Source organism: Pteronotus mesoamericanus, unplaced genomic scaffold, assembly GCF_021234165.1.
Source record: "Pteronotus mesoamericanus isolate MK-2021 breed Mesoamerican mustached bat unplaced genomic scaffold, CSHL_Meso_final contig_164, whole genome shotgun sequence".
Lineage (NCBI taxonomy): Eukaryota > Metazoa > Chordata > Mammalia > Chiroptera > Mormoopidae > Pteronotus > Pteronotus mesoamericanus.
The window spans coordinates 5274894-5291979 of NW_026555065.1; the positions used below are offsets into that span (position 1 = coordinate 5274894).

A 17086-nucleotide genomic window follows, 5' to 3' on the forward strand; every position below is an offset into this window, starting at 1 on the left:
AAATTATTTCTCTTTCCAGAATTTCCAGATGAGGGGGTGACATTCAGCTGGCCGGTAGTGCCACAGAACTTCCATACTGCAACCATGGCCCAATTTGTCCGTAACCTCGCAGAGAAGGCCCCAGTGCTGGTAAATGCTGCTGTGACTTACTCTAAACCTCGACTGGCCACATTTTGGCAGTATGCCAAGGTTGAGCTGATTCCTCCAACCCCTGCTGAGATCCCAACAGCTATTCAGAGGTTGAAAAAAATAGTCAATAGTGCTCAAACTGGTAGCTTCAAACAGCTCACAGTTAAGGAAGCTCTGCTGAATGGTTTGGTGGCCACTGAGGTGTGGATGTGGTTTTACGTCGGCGAGATCATAGGCAAGCGTGGCATCATTGGCTATAATGTTTGAAGACCAATCTTTAACATCTGTTTCTTTTTGGTTTATTATTTGAATGTTCTTGGACCATGAATAATCAGAATGGTATTTGAATTTAAAAAAAAAAAAGTATTTCAGAATTTCCAGATGAACTATGTCTTTGGAGCATCAGATCTACTAACAGTCAGTTGCTCTAAATCTAAAACTACTCATAGGAAATAGATCTTCAGAATTGTGTGTAAGTCCCTCCATGTATCATCGACTGCAAGGTAAAACTACAGTGTTAAGTTATTCCGTCACGAATTCTGTATGCAAAGTTGAAACACAAGTGGAGTATATATACTACTTAGTGACAGTGCCTAATAGTTAACTTTTAGTTTTAACCTACATAAAGCATTTAGTTTTTTAAAATAGAAGTAATTAAAATTTTACCATCTCTGAGTCTCAGAATGGAAGAATCCTCTAGATTCATACCATCTAATATGATAGCCACTCACTACGTGTGGCTACATATATATTACATAAATTAAAACTAAATAAAATGTAAAATTCAGTTCTTCAGTCACGCTGGGCACTTTCAAGTGCTCCACAGCCATATGCGGCTAGTGGCTACCATGTTGGACAGTGCAGATTATAGGACATCTCCTTCCCTTCAGAAAGTTCTACTGCACAGTGCTGCTCTAGCGAATATGCAGAAAAGTCTAAAAGTTAAGTAAAACATACACGTAATCATAGTTTTTAAACTGTAGCTTTCATTATAACTTAAAGCCTGTTTGAAAAACATAAAAATGAACTTAGATAACGTTTTTCAACATAGGAAAAGGATCGCAAGGTCAATTTTTCAGTAGGGCCAAGTAGAAATGTAGACAAGGTGGTCTGTAACATCTTTTACCTGATAAAGTGGGTTAATGGAAATAAAAAATTTGATAACTACATAAATGCATGTAGGTTCTTGAATGTTGTCCTCGTTTCCCTTTGACTGAGTTCTGATGAATTTATTTGGGATTAGATAGTAGTTTTTTCTCAGAGAAAAAAATATTCTGGTACCTACTTACTTCTATAAGCAAGAACCAACATACTAAGGCCTTTACAATGACATCACCACACCAAAAAGGGATATTACATAAATTCCTGGAGGAATCTCCTACTTTATAGTTAATTGTGACAGTTTCAGACAAAATTAAATGTTCTGGATCTGTGTATCTATCTTAGATAAGGCTCTGGCTGCTTTGTTCAAATTAAAAGGGAAGAAAAGTGCTTTGAAAAGGAAAAAAGCCACAAAAAAAATGACAAGCCAAAAAGTACTTAAACCCAAAGTATTTTAGTTATTTTTAGATTTAAAAAAAAAAATCAATTCTTCTTCCCTTTCAGCATTATAATCTACTTAGCCAAAGAGACATATATACAGATTTTGGTTAACCAAAGCTATGTGGTGTTTCCCTTGAAGCACCTAGGTTATTTCATATCAATATACAATTTTAAAATATCCTATTGGCTTTACATTTAAGTTTGCTTATGGCATATTCTCACGATACCTTTTGTACATCAACTGTCAAATAAATTAGATAGCACCTGGTGATTGAGGATGATTTACACAAATTTTACTTGAGTGAGCAGTCATTCCAGGGCTGTGCTTCCATGCACAGCAGCTTCAAAGGCACTGCTATTTGTGTTTCTGTTTAACTGCCTGAATTTTGGGTTGAGTTTTCTCTGCATGGCCTACTGGCTACAGCAAGAAAATTCTATTCAAATAAGTACTTTAATTTCTTTGATAACAAAGCATTTCATAGCTTCTTGTAATTTCAGGGAAAGAAGAAACTAGGATCTTGTGCTATCACATAAATGCAAAGTAGACAACAATATAATTAAACCTAATTTCCCTTAAAAAGAATGCATAAATTTTAGTGCTTACAAGAAGACCTCATAATAAATTTGATAAGGATTTTCTAATATCAAAGGTAATTGTATAATGATTTCATATTGTTTACTGCACTTTCCCTGCACCCCTCAAATTCCTCTTCCTAAAATAAAATTGTGTAGTTTACAATTTGATTGGTTATAACTTAAAAAACAGGCCTTAGAGTCCTTGGATATGGTTTATGACAAATATTAAATGAAATAAATGCTGAAATATGACCATTAAGTATGGGGACAGTTTCAGATATCCAAACTCAAAGCTTATTTTATTAACATATCAATCACACTAAAAACATGATGAAGTTAAGTAACTAATAAACAAAAATCCCACTCAAAAATTCAGAATGACCCCTCAATCCCAATCCATCCTCTTTTCCCCCTAAAGCCTATTACTTACTTTTCCAAGTTCTGTAAGTGTTCTCTGACTTTCTGTACCAGTCCCAGCTTGGTGTCATTAACCACAAAATCATCACAGCGATAACTGCAAGAAAAATATTCATCAATGTGTGTAAAGAGCTTGAGGAAACCACAGTAATGAAATCACTAAAAGGCCTGCCTGCTGCCAAGATGCTCACATGGCTCTGCAGGCAGTTACTGTTGGTGGTAAGTTTAAAGAGGACTTGGAATCCACAATGGAATGTTTTTTATGAGCCTTTTGAAAAAAGCCACGTAGGCAATGAACACTAGCTTCTTTTCACATTTTTATTCAAAAGCTCAATTCTTCCTTCAAAAATGAAATAAGCTGCTACAGGTATTACATTCATTTTAGAGGTGCATAATACATGGAAAATGAAATAACAAGCATCAATTCTATTCATAAAGCTTTAAAGTGATACTTCCCAACTCAAATTAATGCGGAAATGGGGGGGGAGGAAAGATTTAAATGAAAAGTAGGGGAAAGGTAACTAGCCTGTAGGGGTAGTTGAATGAAAACACTAAAAATAAAGCTATACATTTACTATACAAGTTAATTAAAATAATTTGAATTTGGATGGTTGAGAAAAATATATTTTTTCATTCTGAGGTATTAGAAAACAAAAGTACAAAACAGTGGCAACATCTTTTAGGAAACTGTTAACTGCTTTGAAGACAGCAGTTTAAGGTTTTCTTTAAAAATGACACTGTGTGTGCGTGTGTTCATGTGCACACTTCAGCAAGTCAGGGAACAAATACTATAAGGAATCACACATAATAACTTTAACTTGTACATTAGCATTCAATTTTTTTTCCTGGGATAAGGCCAATTTTTGCAAAAACAACGTACAAGCTTTATAAAACCACTTATTGTAACTACCAAAGAAAAATGACAGTTAACACTGCCATTCTGAGCAAGCAAAACTTTGAATGCAAAGCAATAGCAAAAATTAGGTCATCTCTAGCAGAATCCAAAAACCATGTGTTACATATCTGAAACCAATCTTTTAAAAAAGAACGGGAGAAAGCAACTAAAAAAACATTACACACAAAAACATGGCTTGTGTCTTTTACTCTTGAGTAAAATTTTAAGTGAATGTTTCTGGAAACTTTAAAATATTATATATGTAATAATTTACATTCCCTCCCCTCCCCCAATTAACTAACTACCCATGCTGTCAAGCAAGTGTCTCTAATCTATTCTCCAACTTCCCAGGATCAAACACTAACATTTCCACAAGTAAAAAAAGCCACCTTTTATATCCTCAACTGTTTCTCTATGATCAAACACCAGTAATGGCAGGAGACTAATTTTTTTTATCAGTTTTATGACAGATACATAAAGGAATTAAACAAGGGAAAATTTTAATTCTTTGCTTCCAATCTAGTTAGTGTCAACAGAAGGATTCAGTTAAAACTATTTTTCTATGCAACAATGCAGCACAGTAATGTGTTTATGTGAATACTTGATGCAGACAGGTCAGCATAAACATCAAGAGGGTCAAGTCCACTCTGTCAAAATTTGGGCTGGAGGCGCTTGGTTTCTCCTCAAACCTTCAACATTCACTAAAGAAGGAAATTGCATTGTTACTCTAATTCCTCCTTACATTTTTTTTAATGTTTGCTTATATTTATGCATGTATTTCTGATAAAGCAATACTTCGTTCAAAACAAAATCAACTCCAAATGTTAGTGTTCACCTGGGAAATGAAGTCTAATGGGAAATTTAGATCACCCTCCATGTGTTGACAGGATGTCCCTACTATCTAATTGAAAAGTGAACCCCCTAATCTACACAAAAAGTGATTGCTTTGTTTAAAGTCACAGTTTCAAATTAAATTAAATCACTGATTTTGTTCTTATTAAAGTAATTCTTTTTGGTGTGACATGGATTCAGCCTGGGATATAAAATTACTTTACATTTGTTAAAGTAACTGTTTTCATATATTGAAATACAGACTTAATTTTGGCCTTCTCTGCTCCAACTAATCTTGCTTAATTAGGTCTAGCTGTTTCATCTCTCTGAACTTTTATCATTAAAGTGAATAAGTTGCTGTAGACTCTAGAGCTGTGCTAATATGGCTAATGCAACTTAGGACCTGAATTTTAATTTTTTTACCAAATTGTAATTAATATAAATTTTTTGTTAGTTTTTTTTATTTCCTTCTAGACTTTTTCTATCCACATATAAAGAAAATTGGAATCAATTTATATGATCAGTTTTCATAAATATTCTTTAGGAACACAGTATTTAGGTACAAGGTTATTCATGACACTATTATTTTAAAACTAAAAAACATTCTGAATAATATAAACACCAATAACAGGAAGATGGTTAAGCAAATTATTTTATATTAATATAAAATTTTACTTAACTGAACCAGTATAAAATATTTTTCCATTAAACATAACTTTATGGTTTTGGCAAAAATATATTTCACTTTTATTACATCACATAAGATGTACTGCAGTGCATGTGATGGGTGCATGTCATTCCTAGTATCATACTCGGACATAAGCAGATCATAAATCTAGTTAGTGTCAACAGAAGGATTCAGTTAAAACTACTTTTCTATGCAACAATGCAGCACAGTAATGTGTTTATGTGAATACTTGATGCAGACAGCCTGGGTTACTGTGATACTTATGTAAATCACAATTGGCAGTAAAATTGAAATACTATTTTAACTATAGCAAATTATGTTTCTAGCTTAAAAATTAAGAATGAAAAATCTTTAACTTTCAAGTGAAGGCACACTAATGAAGCAGAATTAAATGGAGAAACTATGTCACAAATTTTACAAAGACTGGCAATCTTGATTTGTTATAACAGAGTAAAATAAATCAATTATGTAAAAGGTTTTACGATAATAAACAATATCGAGTCATTTTCAGCAAATGTATATTAATTTAATAAGTTGCCTCTCAACAAAAATAATGAAACTAGTCACAATCAACGAATGAAACATTCATGCAGATATCAGAATGAAATGTACATTTTTTTAATGATTATTGAAGGATCTGAACTTGTAATTTTTGCCACCTATAAAATGGCTTGAATTCTTCTGTGATGAAGAAAAACATCACAGAAGGAAAGATAAAAAAATATTATTTCAGTTATGGTAATTATGTTCAAAAATTTGAGGAAAAGATTAAAAAGGATAATTTACAAAAAGAAAGATCTTCCATTGACTCACCAAGCAACTGTCAGTAAATAAATAAGACCTTTTAACAATACTAAAGATCAATCAATTCAACATTTGAAAAATTGTAAGTACTTTTAGTTTTAGCTGTAAATGAGTTTTACAAGACAGGAGATACCGGCAAGTTAATACTTTGGGTATGTTTTGCCTCGGATGACTTCCAAATTTACAATGAAATGTCTTCGTCCATTTGCAAACTTAGAAATAATCAAGCTCATGTTGTAGCTATTTTTAAAGCTTTTATATCCGTTACTTCCAGCTAGATAGGCAAAAGTTTTCTATTGAGACAGACAATGGGTAAGATATGTGAGATCAAAATCTGTACTTACTAGAATTATTTCCCTTATTATATTTGTTCCACTGCATGATAACATAATGAAAATATTTGTGCTCTGAGGTAGACTGTATCATGGATGCAGTTATTAAAATTGTTCAGTACATATGTGCAAATGCTATGAATCATCACCAGTTTATGGAACTGCTAAAAGAAATAGAAGATAATGAATTTAATGACTGCATGTTTTTTTGCCAATGTTTATTACTTGAGTCACAGAGAGTCTAATAAAGATTTACTGTATTTCTAACTCTAATTAGAGATTTTCTTGAAACAAAAGAAACACTTGCCAATATTCAACATTCAAAGAGAAAACATCATAGCATAATTTACATTTTTTCGTCTATATTGCAGTACACATGAGTGAGCTAGATTTAAAGACCCAAGGAGAGAAAAAGCTTATCTGTGACTTAGCTAAACAGGTACAGTATAGGAATTTATGTAAAAATTTAAAGTATTCATAACATACTTTATGTTACACATTTTTCAACATGAATATGCAGATTTTTAACTGTAATATCATCAAGTGAATTGGCTGCAAAACCTACAAGAAAAATTGAAGAACGCTTTGTTGATACGGACACATTTAGAGTCGATTTTCAGTTTATATCATAGCCCTTTGAATCTGATGTTGGTAACACTAAGTTGTTACAAGAATTAGTGGGTTTACTTAAATGCAGTTTTGAAACTGATCTATTTTTGCTTCATTCAAATCAACTGTTCTAAGAAGATCAGCCAGTTCTGTCACTACAAATGCAAATATTAAAGAAATATGTTTTTATACTTTATTCATTTACTGGAAAAATTGTAATAAAAGTTTTTGGAATCTACATTTTTAACTACAATTTTTATGACTCTAAATACAGATAAAGCATTTCCAATGAAAATTTAGCATCTAAATGGAGATGTGCTGTAAGTGTAAAATACACACTAGACTTTTGAAGATCTCATATAAAAAATGCAAACTATCTCTAAAATTTTATATTGAGCACCAGCTGACCTAATTATATTTTGGATAACTGGGTTAAATAAAATATACAATTAAAATTAATTCACCTAATTGTGCTTGCTTTTTTAATGTGGCTACTAGAAAATTTAAAATTGCGTATACAACTTGTATTAATTTCTGTTGCACTGCTAGTCTAAAGGGTATTTTAGACACTGTTTGCTCTAATATTCTATAATACCACCCAATATCATACAGATATAACAAATATAACTTTATTTTAACTATAAGAAATTAATTTTATTTTGGCAGGATTTATGTTCACTGGCTGAAAAATAATTTTAAGTTTCCACAACTGCCCCTATTTCTCAAGCGCCAATTTCAGATTCTCTTACTGAAAGGACACTACTTCTAAGATTATAACTTCTATACCACCTCATTTTACCAGACTATACTAGTTATATCTATTTGATGACGACGGTGGTGGTAGAAGGAAACCACCTGCTTCCACAGATCAAACTTCTAAAAGTGCCTGGCATGTGGTAGAGGATCAAGAAATGTTAGTTTCCTTCACTTGTGTAATCAAGAGCTGCCTCACAGCACAAGTTTCTCTAGCTGCTCCCCATCCTCTGTCTTGATTTCTTCCTCCTCCCTGGTCCAGAGGTTAAAAGGAAGTAAGTATCCAGAGTAGGATATACGTTAACAATGTAAAGGTTGCCTTAGTCTTTAACTGCGACACTGCTTTCAACCTAGAAACTATCCCACTAATAATACTGTATTTAAAAGTCCCAAGACAAACAGAAGGATTTACAATAAACAAGTTCTAAAAATCTCTTCCTGGTTTACAACTATGTTGAAATTATATGGTCATAACTATGCTTACCTTTTATACCTGAAAAAAAAGTTAAGCCACTATTCTTAGTATTTCCTTCAAGAGGATTATGCCAGAATAAGTACTAAAAAGTATATAACTTTCAGGATGTCTTTTCTTAATTAAATCATTTTTATTGTTATTATATTATAGTTATTCCACAAAAACTTGTCCTCTAAAACTTGGAATGCATTTCCTGTTTTGAAATAAACTATGGTTAGATACTGTAAGATGAAAATACACCTGGTTCCCAAAACATAGTTGAAATAATATCAAAAATTCTATTCCTCCTCTTCTTTCTATACTATTGGCACTGAGAAATTGTGATAGTAGAAAGCTGGGTAGGGTTCAAGATATCTTGATTAGTACTTCCCTAGGAGAGAAGGTCCAGGGTTCAGCAACGCTTCATATACCTAGGACTTCATGTATCTAACAAACAAAAATGAAGAACTGCCTACATTATATGACCAAATTTTAGGCTATTAAATTTACACAAATGCAAGTTTTAGTGATTTTAGGTAATTCTTCAAGTAAAGATGAGCTTTCTTTCTAATAGACTACTTGTCAGACAAGAAACAGGTTCACTTCTGCATTTACGAAAGAACTGATTAAGAGAATGTAAGTCAATTAAAGACAAAATTATACTTAGGAATCATATTAAGCAACATATTTAAGATATCAGACAAGGAAATAGGATGTAAAAAGGCAAGATAGGAAGGGGATTGTTTATCTTTCTTTACTTCTAATACCTTCAGACAAACTACACTATCATCTTGGCTATGTAAAGATTAGTCTCAAATCCAAATTTGTTGAACCAAATACAATCTTAAAGTATTTTTAAATTATTTTAAGCCTACAATTAATAAACTAAATGTAGAATATGGTTTTATATGTATACTGCAGTTAAAAGAAGATATAGTTAATTTTACTTACTCGTACTGGGAGAGGGAGAGGAAGAGGAAGAGAAAGGTAGGTGGATGGATGGATACATAGATAAATAGAAGTAATTTGTTATGTTGGCAGCAGTGAGAATGGTTCCGTGTGTTAGACTGTGGGATCAGGCCAGAACTTGGTTCACCAACTTCGGCAAATTTTTATAAGAAACACAAGTTATTTATACTATAATATAATTAGTGAGGTTTAAAGAAAAGGATAAAATTATAGCTTGTTATTTCAAATTCTGCTTACTTTAATAAATAATGAAATTACCCAATTCCTATTACACTGACTTCTTATCGGTACATTTTTAGATTTTGATTTGTTTCTAACTTCTATTATCTAATCAAGTCTAATCCTTTCTATTTTGCTTTCCATAATCTGCCCCAAACCTATCGTGTTTTCTCCATTTCAACTAATATTTAATTCTATACTTTGGTTATTTCCTTCAGTGTGATATCATCCTCTCCCCACCTCCCTTATGCAGTCACGTTCAAATCTATAGATAATCTGTAGGTGAGTTAAAGCTACAGAATCTGATGGTACCCACAATGAGACCCTTACCTATATCCTCCCACTTTTTCCTCCCAATTTTTCCTTTCACTTCAGTGCTACCTGCTTTACATTTAGATTTAAGCTTTTATCTCATATACCACCAACTTCCTTTTCCTTACCTTTCCTCAATATTTTCCACGTAGCACTATTCATTTGTTTAATGGCAAAAATATTCATCACTTGGTCATCCCCATCGGTACTTTCTTTCCTCATTCTCCAAAAGTGAAAACACAGAGCATGGTTCAATTATTTTTTTGTCCTAAAATTTAATATGGGGTTACTTCCTTTTAAAAATTCTAATTTTAGCCCTGGCAGTGTGGTCAGGGCATATACTCAGGTTGTGGGTTCCATCCCCAGTCAACCAATCAATGTGTCTGTGTGCATGCACATGCACGTGTGCGTGCGTCTCCCCCCATTCCTACCCCACGCTCTCTAAAAAAAGCAATTAAAAATTAAAAAATGTCCTCCGGTGAGGATGAAAAAATAAAAATAAAAAATTATAAATTTAGACACACTTGTTTCCTATTTTTGCACCCCACTACATATATCTCTTCTAATGCTAAAATCGAAAACACTAGTTTGTGAAGAAGAAATTTAATGATTTTCTTCAAGCTCCTATTCAAGTTAAAAAACAAACGACAGGAGACTTTCAGCAAAGATGGAAGCATAGGTAGAACCATTTTGCTTCCCACACAATCAAAAGAAGGACAACAAATTTAAAAACAAAAAATAACCAGAAGTGCCAGAAAATCAAACTGTATGGAAGACGGACAACCAAGGAGTTAAAAAAGAAACATTCATCCAGACTGGTAGGAGGGGCTGAGACAGGCAGCCGGGGTGGAGAGGTCACACAGCAAGGCAGAGGCTGGAGGACCAGGCGGTCCCACACTTCTGTGCAGATAAACCAGGAAGAAAAGCTGGGGAGTGCGACAGACTGCGCAATCCAGGGTTCCAGCGCAAGAAAAGAAAGCCTCAAAACCTCTGGCTGTAAAAACCTGTGGGGTATCTGGCAGCAGGAGAAACTCCCAGCCTCACTGGAGAATTTGTTGGAGAGACCCACAGGATCCTAGAACATACACAAACCCAGCTACCCAGGAATTAGCATCAGAAGGGCCCAATTTGCTAGTGGGTAGCGGGGGAAGTGACTGAAAGCCAGCTGGGAGCTGAGCAAGTGGCATTATTCCCTCTCTGACCCCTCCCCCATGCACAGAGTCACAACACAGCGACCTGGGTTGCCCCGCCCTGACAGATACCTAAGGCTCCACCCCTTATAACATAACAAGATGCTGAGACAAAGAAATATGGCCCAAATGAAAGAATACATCAAAACTCCAAAAACAGCACTGAGTGATGAACAGATAGCCAACCTATCAGATGCACAGTTCAAAACACTGGTAATCTGGATGCTCACTGAATTGGTTGAGTATGGTCACAAAATGGAGGGAAAAGTGAAGGCTATGAAAGGTGAAATAAAGAAAAATACAGGGAACCAACAGTAAAGGGAAGGAAACCAGGACTCACATCAACAATTTGGAGCAGAAGGAAGAGATAAACATTCAAGCAGAACAGAATGAAGAAACAAAAATTCAAAAAAATGAGGAGAGGCTTAGGAATCTCTGGGACAACTTTAAACGTTCCAACATTTGAATCATAGGGATGCCAGAAGGAGAAGAGGAAGAGCAAGAAATTGAAAACTTACTTGAAAAACTAATGAAGGAGAACTCCCCCAATCTGGTGAAGGAAATAGACTTCCAGGAGATCCAGGAAGCTCAGAGAGTCCCAAAGAAGTTGGACCCAAGGAAGCACACACCAAGGCACATCATAATTACATTACTAAATATTAAAGATAAGGAAAGAATCTTAAAAGCAGCAAGAGAAAAGGAGACAGTTACCAACAAAGGAGTTCCCATAAGACTATCAGCTGATTTTTCAAAAGAAACCTTACAGGCAAGAAGGGGCCAGCAAGAAGTATTCAAAATCAGGAAAGGCAAGGACCTACATCCAAGATTACTCTATCCAACAAAGCTATCATTTAGAATTGAAGGGCACACAAAGTGCTTCCCAGATAAGGTAAGGTTAAAGGAGTTCATCATCACCAAGCCCTTGTTATATGAACTGTTAAAGGGACCTTTCTAAGAAAAGATAAAAAACTTTGAACAGTAAAATGACAACAAACTCACAACTATCAACAACTGAACCTAAAAAAACCCAAAAACATAAACAAACTAAGCAAACAACTAGAAAAGGAACAGAATCACTGAAATGGAGATCAGACAGGAGGGGGAGGGGGAAGAATGGGGGAAACTGTACAGGGAATAAGAAGCATAAGTAGTAGGTACAAAATAGATAGAGGGAGGTTAAGAATCGTATAGGAAAAGGAGAAGCCAAAAAATGTATATGTACGATCCATGGACATGAACTAAGAAGAGGGGAATGCTGGTGGGAGGGAGGGTGCAGGGCAGAGGGGAATAAGGGGGAGAAAAATATGGGACAACTGTAATAGCATTATCAATAAAATACTTTAAAAAATACAATACAAAACTGAGCATCTGCCATCCCCAATATATTTATACAGGTTTATATTGATAAGTTATACATACAAGTAAATCTAAATGTGTACAGTATAAAAATAAAAGTTTTAAAAGTTGAGCAAGAGTTGAAGTAAAATATTTTATTTATTTTTTTAAAAAGATTTTATTTATTTTCAGACAGAGGGGAAGGGAGAGAGAGGGAGAGAAACATCAATGTGTGGTTGCCTCTCATGCACCTGGCCCACTATTCAGGCATGTGCCCTGACTGGGAATCGAACCATGACCCTTTGGTTCACTGAGCCACGCCAGCCAGGGCTGAAGTAAAATATTTTAAAATGTGTTGCTATTCATGGTATCTTCATACTATCATACTAAACTAATATCTAAAATACAATATACACATAGGATGAGGCTTGACATTAATGATAATGAATATAATTCATATTTCATGTAGTCCTTTAAACTTTTTGTCCAACTTCTTACATCTAATTAGCCTGTGTTTTTATTAGTCAATATTTTTACTTTATCATGTTTTGAGGATCGGTATAGGAAAATCTGTCAGCTTGCCTTTTTCTTATTCACCATCATTTGCATCATTAGTATTATTAATATCTTACAGGATTAAAAAAAATTTTAATGTGCATCCATTTAAGAAGGGTTGATTTAATAAAATTAAGTGAATTTATAGAACTAGGCTGACAAAAACTGCAATATCCTGCAAAACACTGAAAGTGAGTAAGGATGAGGACACTATACATGAAACTGATTCAGGACACTAACGTGATTTTGTGACACACAATCATCTAATCTACAGGCCATTGGTACAAGTATATTAAGTATTTGCTAAAGCTTTTTTTAAAATCCTCACCTGAGGATATGTTTATTGACTTTTAGAGAGAAAGGAAGGGGTTGGGGGGAAGAGAGAGAGAGAAACATCAATGTGAGAGAGAAATAGCAATTGGTTGCCTCCTACATGTGCCCTGACCAGGGATCAAACCCACAACGTAGGTATATGCCTTGACTGGAGATAAAACCTGCAATCTTTTTGTGCATGAGATGACCCTCCAACCAACTGAGCCACCTGGCCAAGGCTAAAGTCTTTTTTTTTTTTTTTAACATAAGTTTTAATGAAGTTCTGATACTTTCTTCCCATACCTTCGAGTGCATTATTTTAGAGACCACTGCACTAAAAACTAGGTCTCTAGCACATAGAAGGTCCTCAATGAGTATTTGTTTACTGAATAAAACATACCAACTATTTTAATTTTTTTGGATATTCACATTATATTTGAGGATTATGTAAATCAGACTGCTCAATTAAGAGTTTTGAAGGTAAAAATTTGGGGTGTGGGGAAGACTGCTTGTAATACCAAGTTTTCTTCACAAAGGATTTATATCTTTGCTTTGTATCTTTAATACATTTGCTCCTAGGTACAGTTTATAATTGTTTTCATTGTATTGAATGTTTGTTTGTTTGGTCATTTCCAGTTCTGACTGATGACTGCTAATGAAGAGAAAGCTGTAAGTTTTTGTATGCTTATCATATATCACCAATTCAAAATTTATCAATTCTAGTTGTTTTTTACTAACTGCCCCCACCCTGAGTTTTCTTAGCATCCTATTTTTATAATTTGAAAACAAATAATTTTTTTCCAACATTGCTGCCAATTATTTCATTTACTTACTGTCTTATTTCAACAGCTAGAACTGCCAAAACAGATTTTAATTACAGTGACAATCATGTAATTGATGATAGGAAATGTTCATCTTGTTTCTGATCTAAATAAAGATGTCTTTAGTATTTCATCAATTAGTGTATGTTTGCTTTCATTTGGGGGGATAACTACTGCATTTTAATAGTTTCCTTTTATTCTGTTAAGTTTTTTAAAATCAAATGCTTTATTTATAAATGTATTTTTGCTTCTAATAGTACAATAATCTGAGGTTTCCTTTAGTAATGAATATGTTAGCAGACTTCAGGTATAATTAACAGTAATTATATAATTTTTTGATACATCTCACTGGGTTAGATTTTCTTTAAGTTATAATTATTTGCAACTATTTTTAATTAGTGAAATTGACATATTTTCTCTTTGGAGTTTCTATCTGATTTCTGTCTTAGGTTTTAAAAGTTTCATATTAATATACTCAATGTTAAATTTTAATAGTTTGAGACTGTACTGTCCAACATAATAGCTACCAGCCACATACGGCAATTTAACTTATATTAATTTTTTAAAAATAGAACATTAAATTCCTCAGTCCCCAGCCACTTTTAATTGCTGAATTACTAGCATATTGTATGGCACATATGTCACACCCAAAACAGAAAAATCTCTTTCTCTTTCTCGGCTTTAAAATTCTAAGATATTTTTTTCCCCATTCCTGTTTGCAGTGTTATTGAAACTACCCAAGTCATAAAGGTCCACATCACATTCTTAAAGAACTAAGAAAATACTAAATCAAACCTTTTTTCACCCCTCTCAAACAAGAAGCAATCATCATACAAATGAACCTGATTTTTTATACAAGAAAGAAAAAAAAGTCCTTTAATCTACTAGCTACAAAGCAATCTTTGTACAGTAAGTAATGTATAATACTAAAACAACAACAACAAAAAAACTTTTATGCAAAAAGTACCTACATAAAGGAACAATGACAGACCCATCATTAAGTTTTAAATTCTTTTTCATTCCCTGGCATAGTATTTTGTTCTAGAGGGAAATTTGACCTCTAGTTTTATTATAAATAACAGATATAGATATGGGGGAAAAAACCGAGCTGACATTCCAGTAACTTCATCTTTTTCAAGCCAAGAAAAGTTAAAATTCAAAAGAATTCTTTTAGAAAATAAGCTTATTTTTAAATTCTCCTTTATTAAAATTCTGATGTATTGCCATCAAATAAGCCAATTTTAGAAAATCAGAAGAATACCTGCAGATAGTTCCCATAGCCTTTGTTAAAAGCAAACAAGTACCAGCTTTTATGTTTTCAGACCACTTCTGTTAAAAGGTTTCTTTTTACACTTCAAAATACTGTTTTTAAATAAAACTCTTCCTGTTCTCTAATCTGTATACCACTGAAAATTTGTTTCCAAATAGTTTATAAAGATAGTGAACAAAAAATTTTCCCTTTTTATTTTTAATCACAACTGCCTTTGAAAATGATTTAGTATCAATTTAAGCCTGCTAGTAAGAGCTTTATTTTTATTAATTTTGATTAAAACTGCTACTGTTATAGGTGTTCAAAATGTGAAATACAAGTCTTTTTTCTAGACAAATGAATTGATTCACATTTCATAATATTTCTTTGTTTGCAGTTCTTTAAAACATTATCTTGCCAGGAACGAAAAATTCTAGTAACTTAGTTTTAATATTCCTTTCACACTTTCGCATTCTCAGAAATTCAGCTATTGTTAAAGATCAAAGCTGACAAGACTATGTCAGATGTCAAAAATTATTTGTTCAGTATTTTAAATCTATTAACTCAGAATGTCTATCTACATAAGATATCAAATAAAAGTTCCTAATTTTAATCTGTTTCTGTTTGATACAATAATGTATATCACATACAATTCCATTCGTATTGGCTAAAGGAGAGAAGTTAGAGTGGGAGGAAAGAAAATAGTATTTAAACAATAGAATTGAATACTAGCCCTTGTGTGAAAATCTTGGTAAGATATTTACTGTTACTGAAAGCTTCATTTACCTCCAGCTCAGTAAATGACTTACCTCCTAAAGGAGTGGGTTTATGTCAAATCAAAATTATTTATTTTGGTGTTTCTTTCCCTTTTTTGAAATTTTATGTTGTTCCATTTGGTTAACATGTGCTTCTTCCAGATGCCCTGTTTATATCAGAAATAAAGGGAGCTGCTCTGCAAGGGTCTCCCTCTTGGGAGGTAAATGAAATAACTCACAAGTGCCTAATTTAGGTTTTCTTTGGGAAAAATGTTTTGTGGCCCAAGATAATCAGAGGGCATAATATTACCGATTTGGTATAACCTTGCTCATTTTGGGGAGATAATTAACAAAATTCAATCTTTCTAACATATATTGCCTATTCTGTACTAGATGCTGAGTGCTGTGGAAGATACAAAGATATGATATATGGTTCCTGTAGCCCCAAGGACATTTACAAATATCTAACATGCAGCAGGAAATTACACATATCCCAAGAACTATGAGTTTAGGAGAGATACATCCAGCTACATTTGGAGCTGGGGTAGGGGGGTTGGGAGGGGGGAGTTGGTTAGCTTAGTAATAACTTCATAAAGGACATGTGTAGATAGGACAGGGCAGGGATTCTTAGAAAGAAAAGAACAGAGAAACTGTAAGTCTCAGAGCATGTTTCACTTCTTTAGAGCACAGAGCAGACAGAAAAGGTTTATTTAACATTAGCTAAAGTTGAAATACTGTGACTACCAGTGTAATAATTAATAATCAAATAGGCTAAGCCTAACACACCAATATTTTACCTCTAAAGCAAATCATTCAGTCTAACCATAAGAAATTTATGCACAAAGAAAACTCACAAACAGAAGTGAAATTACTGATATGGGCTGAACAGTAACATGCACATACACACCCCCCCATACAGAAAAAAAGAATTCTTTCTTGTTTGTTTCCTAGTCACAGTCAGGTGTGGGGAAAATGTTCATTTAAACTACAGCTTCATCAGTTTACAGCTATCACAGAGTCCTTTTAGGCCGCCAGTATAATGCTATAGGGTGAATCCCTGGCATTTTGTTCTAAAACCCACAAATGAGGCGGTAATGTGACCAGCTGCAGCTCCCTTCCTGCATTTCAGAAGCTCTGGGTGTCCACACACTTGCAGCTCTGTATAACTTCACACAAAAGACTGGCAAGTGGCCAAGAAGCCTCCGCCATGGTGTATATTCCCCAGGGTTCAAGATCCGCCATTTAATTCCAATTCAGCCATAAAATGACATGTACTTTAGCACACTATCCCCATATAAGACAAATTAAATGCAAATTCTATTTAATAAATAGGAAGGTA

General features: G+C 33.7%; 2 protein-coding genes across 3 annotated transcripts in view; one reads left to right on the forward strand and one right to left on the reverse strand.

The window, feature by feature from the left end:
* Positions 1 to 17086, reverse strand: part of USP3 (ubiquitin specific peptidase 3) — a 92025-nt gene that overhangs the window by 40954 nt on the left and 33985 nt on the right. For both annotated transcript variants that reach the window (XM_054565308.1, XM_054565309.1), the window contains exon 4: positions 2678 to 2761. In XM_054565308.1, the coding sequence (XP_054421283.1) occupies positions 2678 to 2761 (84 nt within the window). The remainder of the gene's footprint in view (positions 1 to 2677; positions 2762 to 17086) is intronic.
* LOC129064191 (ATP synthase subunit g, mitochondrial) lies at positions 39 to 488 on the forward strand. Its single transcript, XM_054565310.1, has one exon. It carries the CDS (start codon positions 85 to 87, stop codon positions 394 to 396), a length of 312 nt encoding a protein of 103 aa, XP_054421285.1. The 5' UTR covers positions 39 to 84; the 3' UTR covers positions 397 to 488.